Raw genomic sequence first — 18022 nt, forward strand, 5'->3', positions numbered from 1 at the left:
GGTGAATACTTGCCAAACCGTAAACTAGAGTCTAAGAGGCAATGGGAGAAGTAGCTGGCATTGTCTTGTGATGTAAGTTTGAAAAGTATTCATGAGAAAGGCAAGCAGAAAGCTCAAAAAGTGTTTGCGCAAATGTCACTGTAAATATTGTTAGACTTCAATTTTGGAAAGATCATGTTTAGTAAGTTTCAAAAGCACCTGTTTAAATGAAGACCGACAAAATAAAAAAGATGGCACATGCCCCGGGTCTGCTTCATTCCTGCGCCTCAGTGACAGTGATACCTGAGCTGGGGCCCCGCCATACAGGGAGGCCCAGGCACCAGTGTCCCGGCCACAAGTAGCCTCACACGTCCTCCATGAGCTTTTTCGGTGGCTGGTCGTCCAGTGCTGGTGACACATCTTCAGGATCACCACAGTTGAGAAGAAACTGAGGCCCCTGGAACCGGGGAGGGCTCAGCCTGGGACACAGCCAATTGTGACCTGAGGCCAGACGACTCCTGTGGTGAATGAGGGGAGGCCCCGGGGCAGGGGCCCTGCTGTCTGGAGGCCCCTCGGGGTGGAGGTCCCAGAGGGAAGCTGGCAGGGACTGCGAGCAGCATATTCGTGGAGGAAGCGCCTCATGTGGCCTTGGCACCTGCGCAGTTCTTAGGACGACCCTTTGAAAGTAGGCAACGAGGACAGGGTGCTTGTCACTCCCAGTCACTCCCTGTGGCTGCGCAGAGCGGTAGACAGGGCAGGAAAGAGAACTTGTCAAAAGCCTCCGTCACAGCCACGATACACAGCTGCTCTGAGCCAGGATGCATTGGGGATTTAGACAAGACCCGCAAATGGCATATGATAATGTGAAGGAAAGGGGGGGGGATTAGAGAGATTTTACAAATGGGAAACGAGAGTTGCTTCTGAATAGATTTCCAGGTCTTGGGAGGCTGTTGACATTAGAGGAAGCTGGAATTTTCTTTCATTCTTTTGGCCTTTTCTTTGGGAGCACCGTGTGCCTGGCGTGGAGAATGGCGAGTGTTTCTGCTTGTTTCTCCAGGAGGATGTTGGGGTATTGTAGGGTGGGGATGGGGGTACACATTTAGATTGTGTGGTTGTTGCGTTGATTGTAACTCAGTTGGCCCCTTGTACAGAGGAGAACTGCTTCAACGCATTTTATTGGTGGGAATCATGATAGAGTCCTGTCTCGAGGCCTCTCCTGTGCGGCCACTGGGGGGACCGGGGGCTTAAAGCACCAACGCTTAGGGTAGTACTTGAGCCCAAACCACGTAGGGACCTCGTAGTTGGATAGAAAAAAACACATTATAGAGACCTGGGAAAGATGGCTTGGTCTTCCTAAGAAGACTGAAAAGTTTGAAGGTAGCTGTGAAAGAAGCCTCTGAAAATGTTTTATTTTTAACAGTTTTATTAACATAATACACATACAATCGTTTTAACATATTTAAATGTTATGCAACCATCACTAACTACAACCAATCTTAGAACATTTTCATCTTGTGCTCACTGGCTCCCCATTCCCACCCCACCCCCGCCTCCCCAACGAGAACCTAAAACGCAAAAGCCAAATGCACTGCCATCAAGTCACTGCCGACTCGACTCGTAGGGACCCGGTAGTGCAGGCCGAGAGCTGCCCCTGGGGCGTCCACCACTGGCACTCTGGCGGCAGAAAGCCCGCTTTTCTCCCAGTGTGCACTGCAAATTGGTTTCCATTTGACGACTCAACACACATTTTGTTTTGTTCCCACTCCCTGCCCGTTCCCCATTTCTGTCCCTCCACGTGAGCATCTCCACATGCGCGAGTGCGGCCCCGGTGGTCTATGGCTGGGGTTCAGGGCCAGTCCCTCCTGGATGTTACTAGCCAGTGTGCCACAACTTTGTTTTAAAGTGTCACGGGGACAAAGGGAGTGGATTCTGTAGAAATGCCGCTGCCCCGCTCCCTGGGGAGGTGCCAACAGAGTCTTGGCATCGGGAACAGAGGATTCTGTCTGTGATCAAAAGACTCGGGAAGAGGCGCCGCCCTGACTGCTGTGTGGTTCCTTATGTGGGCACAAAGCCCCCGCCCTTCTCCGGAACCAGTGTGACATTCACATGGCTGGGGCCGCCTGGCTCTATGAATAAGACTGCTGCTGAGGACGTGGGAGGCGGGGCGGGGAGTGCGGCAGCTGGGGTCTGGCAGTGCAAGGCCAGCTCTTTGCCTTCCCCCAGGACCACTTCCAGCCCCACTGGCCTATTCCGTTATCAGTTGGTAGTTCCTGTCTGAAACCAGGCTTGCCCATGACCCGAGCAGCCAGGATGCCTCCTCCTGGTGGGCCAGGCTATCTGGCTTTGGCCTTAGGCAGTAGAGCCAGAGCCTGGTCAGAGCTGCCTATGAAAAGATGTTGATAAGCTCTGTTATGGATTCAACTGTGTCCCCAAAAGACATGGTGCAACCTGGATCCTGGCACCTGTGACTACCACCTTGTTTGGAGAAGTATGGCTTCTATTTTTAGTTCAGTCCAATGAGGTCAGGCTGAAGTAGGCTGGGTCCGCACCCTCCTACCTTTCCGAGTGGTGCTAAGGAGAGAGGCAGAGGTATCGATAGACAGTTAAGGAACTTGGGGCCATGGCAGCGTCCAGGAACTGGGAGAGGCCCCCAGGAGGATCAACACAGCAGAGACCCTGCGCATGGACTTAGAGTCTCTCTGGAGACAACCCCGTCTCCCTGCAGTCACAGCACCTTCTAGGGTGGACTCTGCCCTAGGAGGAGCCGGCAGCAAACCTATGTGAGACAGATTGGATCTATCTCCATTAAAAATGTGATGCTTGCTATCTATCTAGCTGTTATGCCTTGACAAACAGGCATGTCTTCGGGCAGGCAGTTAAACTGAGGCAGCCTGAGCATGTGGTGGGCTGGAGGGCAGTGGCTGTGTGCCTGTGTGTAGGGAACAGTCCTTACCCAACGCTCCTTCACTCCCACCTGACTCCAGAAAAATAATGCGGGTCAAGCAGGGACGCTCTGGCCCCTGCTGGGGAGTCCTCTGCAAAGCCCAGCCTGACTGGGTGTAGACTACGCTGGCAGACCCTATCCACCTGGATGGGTTCAGCACCCCTTTGCCCCCCACCTACATCACCAGCCGGTGTCCAGTCTGTGAGCAGCTCCTTGATTTCTTCAGCAGAGGTTCCTAGGTCCTAGAGACCCTCTGCTCCCTGGGGGCCAGGTTACCCAGGGCGGCCACATTCTCAGTGTATGGGAACAGCCCCTTCCTTTGACCTGCAAGGTGTGTTGATGTGATGGTACAGCCCCGTCAGCTGCTCTGGCAGACACAAACAAAATATGTGGCCTGCTTGGACCCAGTGTCCCATTAGCACCTCCTTGCTCAAAAGCCCGATCCCTGCATCAATCAAGACCATGTCTGATACCTCCCCTCTCTGCTAAGTCATTCAAAGTGCAGCTCAGGTGAAACTGCTTGACAGGACCGAGAAAAGGTCTGTTGTAAGAGGCGTGATGACTTGAAGAAAAGACAAGGTTAGACTTGAGATACACCCTTTTCAGGAGACACTTTCTTGGAAGCTCCTTGGCTGGTCTTGCCAGTCCCCCAGCGTATTTATCATTGAACTCACTCTTCAGGACGTCAGGGCTACTTCCCCACAGACCACCACCACTTCACATTAAATAATGGCTGGGGGAGACTAGTGTACAGAAAATACACGGCTTATCGCCCCTACAACATCCACCTCTGACCACACAGACAGCTTCATTCCCATACTTTGCTTTAAAGACCTGCAACCCAAACTCTTGGGTGGGGCCTAGGCAGGGGAGGCAGATAACCTGGCTCTGGCTGTGTCCAGGGGGTGAGCCAGGGGTGGGCAATGTAGGTGGCAGCAGTGAGCAGCAGGGCTCGAACAGGGCACTGGAACAGCAGATGGAGCTGGGGACGCACCACTCTTCCCTCCCTCCCTCTCCATCCCGAGTCACCGGCCTTGCAGCACCCTCGGGTGTGGTAACCTCCCGCAGCCCCATTGCCATATCCCCCTTCCAGCTTCCCATCAGGCTTCCCTAGCACAGCTGAGTCAATCCAACAGCGCTCCCAGCTGGTTCCGTTCAAAGCAGCCCTGCCTCAATTTCTGGGGGCAGGCAGCCCTCTAGTGGCCGACGTGAGAATGCCTGCTCTGCCAGTGCTCCCGGGACGCGAAGACAACCCATGGCTGTGCCGTCAGCACTGACCCAGAGACCCTATAGGAACACTGATCCAATAACAAGCACTAACACTGGACTGGAAGGAAAATCTATGTGGTGGATATACGGAACTCTAACCAGGAGGGTGGCCGGCTTCACTTAGGATGAGCTGGAAGTCCTGCATCCAAGAACATCTAGACGCCCCCCGTGCGAGTAGCCACCTTGGCTTAATGGACGCGTTACTGCCCCAACCGGGCCTCTGGTGGTCCTGATGCCCTGAGTCGTCACCTTTCCTTCCCCAGGGTGGTCCTGGCTAGTGTTCCCCATTTAAGCCCATCAGGACCCCTCGACTTCCAGAGCTCTGAGGTGAAAAGGTTGGCCCTTGAGGTGATGGGAGACGACGAAGTGTCCCTGGAAACAGAGCAGGAGGCAGAGGGCCCAGGAGTGAGTGCTGGGGGCGAGGGCAGAGAGGGAAAGCCCTGTCACGGGGTTAAGACCAACAAGCAGCTGAAGAGGGAAGGGTTGCGCTAGGACATGAGTTTTAACACAGGCCATGATACACAGAGGGCAAAGGCTCTGGCTTTGGGGCGCTCCTTCCTGTGGGGGCTGTGGGGCAGAAACAGAGCAGTGGCTTGTGGGATAGCCCCGTGATGAGGGTACTGAAACACAGGGCAGGCTTTCAATGATGACAGGAAAACAAGGATCCAGCAACGTAAACCATCGGGTTGGCTTACAGGGGGCAGGGCACTTCATGCAGACTGGGCGGGAAGGTGGCACTCTGCCTTCTGGGTATGGTGGCTTGTGGACTAGACACACATGGACACACGTGACCTCTTGAGACCTGAAGCTACTTGCACCGCAGCATTCCTGACCCAGTCAAGGGTGGAGAAATACACGTCTTACGCCTCTTGATGAACATAGTCTACAGGTAAAGGATGTGGATATGGAAACGAGTGGTGCCTTCTACCATAGGAAAGGCGTGGAAATGGGGAGAAAGAATGGAACCAGCGGGGAGAGGGACAGGGGAATTTACCAAATGCTGTGAAAGTCAGAAAACCAGAATAATGTGATTCTGAGCAGTGTGACCATTTAACTCTGAAACGCTATCCCACTGCCTGCAAAGTTGAGTGGACCGTCCTTGTATCATTGTGTGAATGTAGAGCCTTGTAACAAGGGCAATGATGAGTGAGTTTCCATAGGAGGTGGGCCCCCTGGGGACAACTGGAGCATAGTGGCTTCTTCAAGTAGTGAGGGGCATTGTTGGGAGAGTGAAATGGGACACAGCTTGTGACTCCCACATCACTGCAGGTTGTGAGAACAAAGCTTAGTGACTCCTGACTGTGGAAGACAAGATGCCACCAAGAATGTTGAGTCTTAGATCAGTGGTTCTCAACACAAGCACTTTCTTGTTCTATACATTAGTGGGTCTGGGCCAGGGATGGTAGACATCAGCCAATAGTGCCCATTGATCATTGCTAAACTCGATGATGTTGGAGGAGCCCAATCGGCAATGGTGGGTTAAGTGTTGGGTGGTTCAAATCCATCAACCATCCCAAGGGAGAAAGATGAGGCTTTCTGCTCCTGTAAAGCTTCACAGGGGTAGTTCTACTTTGTCCTATAGGGTTGTATTGAGTCAGAATCGACTCAACAGCATAGGGCAGGTGATTTCAGATTTCTAATCGTGAAAGCCCAAATGCATGACTTACTTTAATCAAATAGAACACAACAAGCCCCCCCCCTTATTTCCTCACAGTGCTTCACTGCTCTGACTTTAGTCTGAATTTTAGAATTTTTTAGAAAAAAATGCATAGGTATTTCTCAACAAGCAAACTCACAAGATAGTAAAATCCAATTAGATGATAAAAGTATACTCAAAGTTTTATAAGAGAGAAAGTTATGAAATTGTGCATAAAGAGCTATGAAAAGGTGGTCAGGTGCATACTGTGTCTTACTGTACCCAGCAAGAGCCAACTACCCTGCTTGGAGACATAAAGTGAGCTAGGGCAGCTGATCCCAATTTAATTATTTCACATTTAATTATGACTTGGCCACTTAGAGAACAAGGCCAGCAGTTCAAAACCACCCCCGACACCACAGGAGTGTGATGGGGCTTTCTAATTCTGTAAGGAGTTACCATCTTGGAAACCCACGGGAACATGCCAACCCTGTTCTATCAAGTTGCTGTGAGTCAGCATTAACTCTATAGCAATGAGTTTGGCCACTCATTGCTCAAACGACTCTGGGTAATTCCCTGCCATGTGGATACAGGTTTGGGCACAGGACCGGGGCTAGCCAATGAGACAGTAGCCTGAAAGAAGGGGAGTCTTGGTGGTTCTGGGTGCTGGGCTGCTCTTAGGGAGTGCTCATGTCAGGCCATTAGACTCCTCTGCTGGGAGACCACATGGAGAGACGCCTGGTCATCCGCCCCCAGCTAGTTCAGCCATACAAGCGGGGGCACCAGAAATGTACATCAAGCCCCTGCAATGGTCCAGTCCAAGGTATTCCTGTGTCCCAGCTGACCCCTCACATCAATAACTATCGAGAACAAAGCCCAGAGGAGTCTGAGTGACAATCAAAACCTTGAAATTCACTGTAGTCTTCTCACACAGATAATGAAGTTGGAGGTAAAATTATTTCTAATCTAGAATTCTAGACTCAATTCTGTGAGGGTAGAAACACAGACATTTGCAGATCCGTGTCAAAACTGTTTAATAATTGTTACACCATCATGTACCATTTGTGTAGAGTCTTCTCAAATATATGCACACCACACTGAGAGAAAACCACAAAAGAGAAACGCAGGCTCTAAGACACAGAGGATCCAGTACAAGAGAAAGCTGAGGATGTTGTGAAGGGACGACTCTAGAGCAGGCCCCCTGAGCAGTCAGGCCAGGCCAGAGTCAATCAGAAGAATCAGAGTTCTTCAGGAAGAACTGACTTGGAATAGCTACTATGCTCGAACGCCCCCTGGTGGTTATGTGTTGTGCTGCTAACCCCTAGGTCAGTAGTAGGGAAACACCAGCCTGTAAAGAGTTAAAGTCTCAGAAATCCACAGGACGAGTCTGAGTACAATTTAGTAGCACAAGAGAAAGCCAAGCAACCAAAAAAGGAAGACAAAGTTTTTCAGAGAAAGTAAGTCCGATTTTAAAAAGGAGAAACCATCATACACACCGTGACAAAGCCGTGACCAGTGTTTACTGTCACAATGACAACCTCAATACTGGTGTAACAAAATAAAAGAAGTTCAAGGATGAACGCTTGACAACAAAATGCAGAGAATACAACCCGAAAAGGTTCTCTTTAGATCTCCCCTGCCCCCCCCCCCAAAAAAAAGGACTGTTGAGATTTTAGTGCTAACCTATGTCAATTATGTATATTAAATTGGAACCGCCCTACTCTGGGTTAGCAGGTCAACGTTTAACCAGCTGTATCACCAGGACTGCTTGTTAAGTATATTTTAAAACATACAACTTGGTGCCATCGAGTCGATGCCCACTCATGGCAGCTCTGTAGGGTGGAACAGGGTAGAACTGCCCCTGGGAGTTTTCGAGATTTGTAACAGGAGTAGAAAGCCTACATCGGAGCTGGCTGGCTGTGTTGAACCTCGGACTTGGGTTAACAGCCGTCCACACAGCCACGACACACCACTAACATAGCACTCCTATGTTAAATGAACAACACACTGCTCCTTAAGGGGCCATATGGCAAGTATTTAACTTTTCTATTTAAAAAAAAAAAACCCATATAGGAGATGGAGGCACAGGGAATCCAGGGCGGATGATACCTTCAGGACCAGGGGTGTGAGTGGCGATACTGGGAGGGTAGAGGGTGAATGAGTTGGAAAGAGGGAACCGATTACAAGGATCTACATGTGACCTCCTCCCTGGGGGACGGACAACAGAAAAGGGGGTGAAGGGAGAAGTCAGATAGGGCAAGATATGACAAAATAATAATTTATAAATTATCAAGGGCTAATGATGGAGGGGGGCCTGGGGAGGGAGGGGGGAAAGGAGGACCTGATACAAAGGGCTTAAGTGGAGAGCAAATGCTTTGAAAATGATGAGGGCAAAGAAAGTACAGATGTGCTTTATACAATTGATGTATGTATATGTATGGATTGTGATAAGAGTTGTATGAGCCCCTAATAAAAAATAAAAAACACCTCCTATTGAGCCAATCCCAAATCCATGTAGACTCCATATGTGTTGGCGTAGGATTATGCTTCATAGGATTTTAAATGTGTTCAAACTACCTTTCAGTTAGCAAGTGAACACGTAACCATTTACACATCTAGGTACACCTTACTGAGAATGAAATATAATACATTCAGTGTTCTGCTCCAGAGAGAAGCAACACAGATTGGCTTCCATAGCTCGCTGTGGCCAAGGTCTACTGAGAAACCCATTTTAATTGGTTTATGGTATGGCCCTGATGGGTGTAGCAACACTATAGCCCATCGCTTGGGTCAGGCGTGTCTTAGTCCTCCAAGTAACCTCCTTGCTCCTCAACACTCTAAAGTGGTCTTGTGCAGCAGACTGACCTGATGTAGTGCACTGTTGGATCTCTTGACTGCTGGCTCTAAGAACGCTGATTATGGATCACCAAGAGACGAAAATCCTTGGCAACTCCACTCTTTTCTCTGACTGTATGGGTGTCAGCTGTAGGGACAGGCGTCCTGCTGTTGGCTCAAACTGCAGGAGGAGGGAGTCCGTGTCCCTTTCAGACCTACGGCATTCCTTGGGGCTCTCTGTGCTTCTCGGCATCAGCCTTTCCCTGTGCGGAGACCAAGGTTCAAAGTCGTTCTGCTCTTGGCTCTTCTTTCTTGGTAGGTTCCCGTGGTCATTTTATTCCTTGTATCCCGTCTCTCCGTTGGTAGCTCATACAATGTGCTGCAGGCCACATTCCAGGAAAACACCCCTTGGATCAAGGCTGTTGAATCTCACCTTAATCCTCTTACAACTGACTGCTTGTCACATCATGGGCAGTCACTACAAAACTGCCGAACCACTGACAATCACGGCCCAGCCAAACGGACACATATCTTGAAGGACACAAATTCACGTTCCTGGACTGTGAACGAACAGCTTTGCTACACATTGCTACCCCAGTTCCTCGTGGCCTCTGGGTGCAGCTCGGCATCCCTAGCCTTCCTTCTCCCCACTTCCTAGGGTGCCCATCTGCCTCCATCAGTTTCATCATGCCCCACTATTTGCTGGACTACCTGTGGGACCCCCATCAGGACCTTTCCCCAGCACCTGCACCTTCATTTGTGCACGACTCAAAGGCTGTTTGGGCCACCATTCCTCCTAGTCATATGCACAGTGCTGGTTCTCAACCACCACGGCCATCAGAACCACCTGGAGAGATGACAAGACTCCTGCCCCCACCTTTAAGAGTTCCTGATTCAACATGTCTTGGCTGGGTCCCAAGAATTTGCATTGCTAACAAACACCTAAATGATGTTGTTTCTAAATGCTGCTGGTCCAGAGATCACACTCAGAATAATTGTATTTAATTACATGTTTGTATTTTCCACTAGACTTCTTGAGATCAGGGTTATATCTTATTCTTGTACTCACCCTTGAGTTTATCCAGGGTCTAAAAAGTTACTCAATCGATCAACAAATATTTACTATTATGTTCCAGCCACTGGGATCTATCGATGGATAGATAGAACTTACCTCAATAATTGTCAAAATCTGAGAAGCTATACACAAGGAAAATGGTATAATTGTGACCATTTAAATGCTGCTATGGAAAAACCATTTTTCTATTCTCTAATCACAACCTTCTACATTTGTATGCTTCTTTCTTCTCCTATACCACCTCAACAGCCAACACACAAATCTATACCAACATCATGATTCCTGTAAGGTGTGCTGATTAATACGTCGTGTGGTTGACCTATGAATAGCAAGTGACAAATCCAAGAGGAACTAGAACACATATAATGAATGTATTAATGATGTTTTGGGGTAAACAATCTTGAGTTCTTTTATAAAAATAAGTATTAAAGGATAGCTTAATAGCTTTTACATTGGCATTAATTATCACTAAAGGTTACTTCTTCCTTGGCTCCCTAGTCCACCTTCTTCACCTTGTGCTAAAATATTTATAGCCATTCTCAACAGTCTGGTAGGACATCTTGTGAACTCCCAATCCACCTAAGCAGGCCACTCCACAAGCAGAGGGATTTGATCCACAGCTGGCTCCACCCCTGGAGGAGTCCAGTGTGCAAGCAGTACAATCGATGGAGATGAGCCAAGCCTGGTTACTTCCACGTCGTATTCATACAGTGCTACTGCAATGGAAGTATCACGAAGGGAGGGCTTTAAAAACAGATGCTGATTCTCTGACAGTTCAGGAGGCTAGAAACCTGAATTCAAGGTGCCAGCCTTTGTCTCCGTTCAACAGCCAACGGTCTGGCATTTCATGGGGATTTCCATGTATCTCGGCATCAATTTTCTCCCAGATCTAGGTTTTCAGTGCAGGGACTCAAAGTCCAAAAGACGTGTTTTACTTCTGGCTCTTCTTTCTCCGTGGTAGTAAAGTCCCTTCTCACTTTTAAAATTGTTTTAACAGTGTTTTATTTTGGAGACTAGATTTTCTGGTCTGACAGCAACCCGTGGGATCCTGAGACTATGACCTTTAGTCCCCCTTCAGGTCAGGAATTGAACTCAACCACCTGGCTCAACGTTCAGATACACAGTAGACACCAAGGAGGTACCCGCCCCTTAGAATAATCAACCATGTGAGATCAAAAGGGCAGCATTTGATCAAGGATGAAACTCAAAAGGCCAAGAAGGAGGACAAATGGAGACAGCATATAGAAGGGAAGTGGGAATAAAACTGTTATATTGTGAGTCTGCAATCCAGGTCATGAAACACAATGTGTATAAATTAAAAAACGAAAAACCAATTTCATCTGTAAACTTTCACCCACATCATAATAAAGAGTTTAAGTAAATGTTTTGGAGCTGATACCAAGGGCTCAAACAGAAAGTAAATGTTTAGAAAATATTGGCTCCATATGTACAAATATGCTTGATACAATTGATACATAGATTGTTATAAAAGCTGAAAACCCCCTAATAAAATGATCTTAAAAAGAAAAAAATGTTTTAGGTGAAAGTTTTCACAGCAAACTAGGTTCTCCTTTAACAATTTTTAGACAAATTATCTCATTTCTTGTTACTGTGTCCGCATTCTAGTTGCTTCAATTGTTTGTTCTGTTGCCACTGATTGGACCTTCCTTCCACTACCTGCCTTCTGACCTTTGTTTTGGGTAAATGGTGACCATCTGGTCTCCAATAGTTCATTGTTATAAAGGAGCCTATTACTCGTGGGTGAGCCTGTTTTCTTTATGAGTCAGTGTATTATGTGACCGAGACGTGACCTACAGAAAGAACTTGATCAGAGAGTCTTCACGGCCATTGTCTAGGAGGTTCTTCTAGTCAGCGCCAGTAGGTATGACCTTTTTTAGGATTTTGAGTTATTTTCTCTTCTCCGTCCCTTCTTTTCAGAATGGCCAGTCGGGTTCACTGGGCATCACCTAGTTCTCTGGTCTCAGGTTGAAAGAGACTAGAGGGCGTGTGGGCTGTTCGCTCCATGGATTCGTTTCTTCTGTGAACCTTTGTCTTCTTTCATTCTCTTTTCATCCTCATGGAGACCAAAAGTTGTATCTCACATGGGTGTTCACAAATTCTTAAGGCCCAAATGCTACTCATCAAACTAGGACGTCGAACATGATCTTTGACTACGTTGTACCCCAGAACTACGGGCCTAAGCTCCTAGCCTTACAAACGAACGAATCCCACAAACTGGTTGGATGTTACAGACGCCTCCATAACTGTGACCACAATGTGGTTTGTTGTATATATGGATATGCAGCATATGCAAGTATGGATAATGCACAACGTACCTACAGGTACGTCTATACATGCATGAGCATTACTCTATACATACAGGTCTTTCTATATACGTACATGCATCCATATCTGTCAACATAACCACACATTTTGGGGTTGTTTTTACTGTCGTTTGAAATTATGCTATAGCATTCACGAGACTTGGCCCCTCTCCTTGTGTACTTTTCAGTGCCTTTCTCCTCTCATAGTTTAGGAAGCTAGAAGTCTGAATTCAAGGTGCCAGCTCGATGGGACAGCTTTCTCTGTGTGTCATCTCGGGTGAGAACATTCTTTGTCTCCTTTCAACACCTGTGAGGCCAGCATTTCATGGGGATCTTCGTGAGTCTTGTCGTCAATCTTGCTCTGGGTATAGGAAGTTCTCAGTCTGGGGAGCCCAGGTCCAAAGGACACATTCTGCTCCGCCGTGTCTTTATGGATGGTAGTCAAGTCTCTCCTCTCTGCTCCGCACTGTCGCCGTTTCACCTCTTTTGATAGAAAAGGTGTGACTCAAACCGAGATGTGACTTGAGTGAGGGCGAAGCTTGAGTCATGATCCTGCCTCATCAGCAGACAGAGGTTAGCGTTCAAACGCATAGCGCAAGGCAAGAACAGTTAGGTCACAATGTGAAGAAGAACTACACAATACTGGGAGTTATGGCCTAACCAAGTTGACGTGTATTTGGGGGTTGGAAGCACAATTTCATGCACAACATTCCACATCCCCGGGTTGGGGGGGGGAGAGGTTGTTTCTTCTGATGGCACACCTCAAATCAGTGGGGCACAGGCCACTGCAAGGCCCTCCCCAGCCCTAGGAACGTGCAAACTGTTGATCTTTGGACAGATTTTTAGAGCAGTTTCTCAATAAATAAAAAGAATGGGAATTACAAAGAGTGATTTAGAATGTACCATTACTGATTATAACATTTAGTCTCAGGACTGTTGCAATATTATTAAGGTTTGCAAAGGCTTTTTTAAAGGACTTCTTTTTCTAAGGTCAAAGCCATGAGACAAGTCCATGTCAGCTATAGAAAGAGGCAAAAAGGAGGGCAGTATCTAAGAATAGGATTCAAAGAAGGCTAGTTTCAATAATTGAGACTAAAACATTTCTTCTCTATTAAAATTAAACTCAAATTTGAGGCTTGCTGTTGGTAATCGCAAGTGTCATTGATAGCAAATAGCAATAGTCTTAGAATAATATTCCTACTCTTTCTCCAATTCGGTGATATCTTCATGCCCAACAAATCATTGAGATTTCTACATAGCAAAATATCCAAGGAAATGAATAACCTTCTTGGAAATAAACTTTCAAAATCGAGAACAGGAGCTCCAACTTTATTACAGTGAGGCAATCCTAATTCAGTAAATTCTGAATCAAAAAGTAATAGAATCCTTTGGGTATGTAAATTTGACATGCTGGATTAGCCATACATTGACTCTTAAAAGATGGCATGGCTGTCATTTATTTCTATGGAGCAATTCGCTAACTTTTCATCCAAATCAGTATTTCTCAGAAAGGTGCACTATTCCCTGGGGAAATGTGACCTCCGGTGAGTCAGCCTGTTTCAAAGGTTACTAGCAAACAGTCACCCCTATGTGTGGTTACATTTTTGTACTCTCATTACATTTTTGCCCCTTCATTCAGTGTACTAAAATCATACTATTATATTCTGGAAATACACAAATAAATCAAAAATTAACATATTCCCATTAACATTGTTAATTTGATAGTACTAACTGCTCTCCCTTTGAAAATCCTTCCCACTGTTAACCTCCTGCGTCCTCATTTTCGGAGTTAATAAGGACGCTTTTTAGAAGTGCAATGAGAATTCTGGAGGCCTTTGCGCTTCAAGTTCAACAAGACATCTTAGCGGTTTCCGAGACACAGCTTCTTGTTCGGGTGACTGTCGTTATCCAGAGCCCCGCGTCCCAACAGGCCATCTACAGTTCAAAAGGGAACAAGGGAAGCTCCACTTTACAATGCGGGCATTTGTTTTTGTATAAAAACAAAATTACACTACAGTCAAAGGAACACTAGCTTTCTTATACTGTATCTTCATCTTCTCAACTGTTAGCAAATTCTACAGCTCCCTCTCAGGTAATATAGTAACTAATCTTTGTTTTCTTTCTTTTTACTTTTTCCTCTTTGTCTTTAAATCATCTTATTGGGGGCTCATACAACTCTTATCACCATACATACATACACCCATTGTGTCAAGCACATTTGTACATTCATTACCCTCACCATTAGCTTTTAAAAGAGTGATTCACTGTAACGTATATGGCCCACAACTCCTAAAACTTTTTGGGCAAAATATTATTTTTAATCTGGAAGAAGCAAAAATGGCACCCACTTAAGCTCCACAGGGAGCCCCGTAGAAGTGCAAACAGCTCACGCATTCAGCTGCTAATCAAAAAGTTGCAAATTCAAGTCTACCCTTGGAAGCAATGTCTGGAGTTCCACTTCTGAAAAGTCAGCCATGGAAAACCTTAGGGAACACCCATTTCTACTCTGGTAGACATGGGGAGGCGGGGGGCATGAATTGGAACCAATATAACAGCAGCTGGCTTTCTGGTTTGTCATGTTTCTTCATAGATAAGTTCTCAATACGCTGTATTAATATATTCTTGCCTCTATGGTCTGCATTGCCATCTCTATCATCTATAAGATCTATCTCGAAGTACAGTGTTCTTTGTGATAGGATATCTGTATGCCACCAAGGAAGTACAGTTAATACAATTACTCTTCAAATTTATTTTTGAAGAGTAATTGTATTAACTACAAAAGCTAGTGATGAAGAAATTAAGAATTCTTCCTACTTCTTCCGTCTGAAGTTGATCAAACATATAATTAAGATGCATTGATAAATATTGGCAGTTGGCATGCATACATTGGAAACAAAGAGGGAAGAATAGTAGCTGGAACATATGGCCTTTGCGGGGCAAGGTTAGAGAGATGGAAACATCACCCTCAGAGATGTGTGTGTAAACGTACGTGGAAGATATGCTAAGAAACAAAAGCTTCACATTTCAATGTTTTTGAAAGAACTGGAGGAAAATTCAGGCCTTGAGTTACAATATAGAATGATTCTCTGGCCAGAATAATTCAAGGAGCATTCAAAGAAGATAGAAGGAATGCACAGAGTCACTCTGCTAAAAGGAACTAGTTTTAGTTCATTTCAAGAGTAAGTATATGATGCTGAAGAAATCAATGACACTGAAGGAAAAACGCAAGTTGTCCTGAAGGCATTGGCAATAAACAAGGATCCAAGAATTGATGTAATGCCAATTGATGGATTCAAAAGAGGACATGGAACACAGGATAATACTGCTGATGTAAGATGGATCTTGGCTCAAAGCAGAGAATACCCGAAAGGTAGTTAGTTATGTTTTATTGACTATGCCAAGGCACCTGACCGTGTGGATCAGGACGAGATATGGATAACCTTGAAAAGAGTGGGGATTCCAGAATCCTTCATTCAGCTCATGCGGTACTTGTACATAGACCAGGAGGCACTTGTGCAAACAGAACAAGAGATTACCACGTGGTTTAAAATCAGGAAAGATGTGAGTTAGGGATGCATCCCCTCACCATGCTTATTCAATATGTATGCTGAAATCAGAGAAACTGGTTAATACGAAGAGGAATATGGTGTCAGGATTGAAAGAAGGCTTCTTTAAAACCTGAGACAGGCAGACAACACAGCTTCCTTGCTGAATCGAGGACTTGAACACATGATGAAGATCGTGGATTATAGCCTTCAGTGTGGATTTCAACTCAATGTAAAAATGACCAAATTCCTCATAGCTCGAGCAATCGGTAACATCATGATAAATGGAGAAATGATTGAAATTGTCGAGGATTTTATCTTGCTTGGATCCACAATCAATGAGATCAATCAACTAACTGAACTGGGCAAATCTGCACAAAATCTCTTTAGAGATTTGAAAAGAAAGGAGGTTACTTTGAGGACTAAGGTGGTATGTCTTTTCAGGGGCCTCAGACGAATGTGAAAGTTGATATTGAATAAGAAAGAATGAAGAAGAATCTGCGCTGGGAATACAGTGCTGGAGAAGTGTATTGAAAGTACCACGGACTGCCAAAAGCACAAACAATCTGTGCTGGAAGAAGTACAACCAGACTGCTCCTTAGAGGCGCCGATGGCAACAATGACATACTTTGGACATTGTGCCAGCAGAGATCAGCTCCTGAGAAGGAGCTCATGCTTAGGAAAGGAGAGGAGCAGTGGAGAAGAGAGAAAGGCAGGCCCCCAACAAGAGGGTCAGGCGGCTGCAACAATGGGCCAGAGCACAGGAAAAATTGTGAGGCGGGCACAGGACCAGGCAATGTGCTGTTTGATTGTGTGCATAGGGTTACTGTGGGTCCAAATTGACTTGATGTCACCTAACAACAACAACAACAACAACACCAACAACAATTGAGATGTTTCAATACGTTGATGAGGCACGGGGCATCCTTCCTGACTTATGTCAAAAAATTTGCAAGACAACTGTTATCAGTTGAATGGAAGAGATCCATACTTGGCCTATGCCAAAGAAAGGTAACCCATGAGAATGAGGAGATTATTGAACAATATCATTAATATCACATGCAAGCAAACTTTTGCTGAAGATAATTCAGCAACAGTTGCAGCAGTACATTGACAAGGAGCTGCAAGAAATTCAAGTCAGATTCAGAAGAGGATGTGGTATAACGGATATGAGATGGATCTGAGTTGTATTGATTATGCAAAGGCATTTAACTGTGTAGATCATAACAAATTTGGGGTAACCTTAAAAAGAAGGGGATTTGCAAAACACTTCATCGTGCTAATGCAGAAGCTGCACATGGACCAAGAAGCAATTATATGAACAGAACAAGGAACTAGAGGTTAGCTTAAAATCAGGAAAGATGAGCATCAGGGTTGTGTGCTTTTACCATATTATCAACCTGTACCCCAGAGAAATGCTGCAAGAAAGTGGATTCTGTGAAGAAGGCGGCAGACTCTATGGAGAAGAGTTGGCATCAGGGTTGGAAAAGGCTTATTCACAATGTGTGACATGCAGAAGATACAACCCTGCTTGCTGAAAGCCAGGACGACTTGAAGCCCTTGTTCATGAAGACCAGGGAATTCGGTATGCATCACACAATCAATGTTGCTAATAATAAAGGGTACAAGTAAGAGTAAAATGCTTTCAACACCCCCCCTCACTTACATTTGTTCTGTATTTAATATTTTCTGCTTTCTTTTCAATTAAGGTGTTTATCTGCTTTCCTTTTTTTGTTGTTAGTTTTTTTAAGTGCTTCTTTTTTTGTTTTATTTTAAACGTTTTATTAGGGGCTCATACAACTCTTATCACAGTCCATACATATACATACATCAATTGTATAAAGCACATCTGTACATTCTTTGCCCTAATCATTTTCTTTTCTTTCTTTCTTTCTTTCTTTTTCCCTTTTCTTTTTTTACATGAAATCCAGGATAGATAAGTCTCTAGAGAGAGTAAATGATTCTTTGGGGATATGGCAAGTAAGGGTGAGGCAAATGGGGAGCTAATAACGATGAGTAAAAGAAAATGTTCTGAAATTTATTGTGATGATTATACAATACTTTTTGATGTTATTAAACTATTGAATTGTATGATATGTGACTAATATGCCAATAAAACTATTGGGGGGAAAATTAAATGTTCTAAAATTAGTGTTGGAACTGGCCCAGACTGACCCTGTGACACCTAGGCAAACCACTAAAAGCGTGCTACACAGCAACCGTGGGAACAGAGCAGGGAGCCCCCGAGAGAGTACAAAGGACAGACTCTGGGGCCAAAGCATGGTACCCCATTGGACCTGAATGTAGGACACACCTAGAGATCAAAAATCAGACCTTGATCTATTTACAGGTTTTTCTTTCTTTTTAAATTTTCTTTCATTTAATTAATTTATTCTTCTATGGGTAATTGGTTTC

The 18022-nt window shown here is 45.5% G+C and overlaps 1 protein-coding gene across 2 annotated transcripts in view; it reads right to left on the reverse strand.

Moving 5' to 3' along the window:
- Window positions 1-13375: 13375 nt before the first annotated feature.
- CDADC1 (cytidine and dCMP deaminase domain containing 1) overlaps window positions 13376-18022 on the reverse strand; it is a 73503-nt gene continuing 68856 nt past the window's right edge. For both annotated transcript variants that reach the window (XR_012780093.1, XM_075532924.1), the window contains one exon: window positions 13376-13997. Coding sequence is in view for 1 of the 2 variants with exons in the window: in XM_075532924.1 (XP_075389039.1) it covers window positions 13924-13997 (74 nt within the window). In the remaining variant the exon portion in view is untranslated. The remainder of the gene's footprint in view (window positions 13998-18022) is intronic.

The sequence above is a fragment of the Tenrec ecaudatus genome, chromosome 15, assembly GCF_050624435.1.
Source record: "Tenrec ecaudatus isolate mTenEca1 chromosome 15, mTenEca1.hap1, whole genome shotgun sequence".
Classification (NCBI taxonomy): Eukaryota; Metazoa; Chordata; class Mammalia; order Afrosoricida; family Tenrecidae; genus Tenrec; species Tenrec ecaudatus.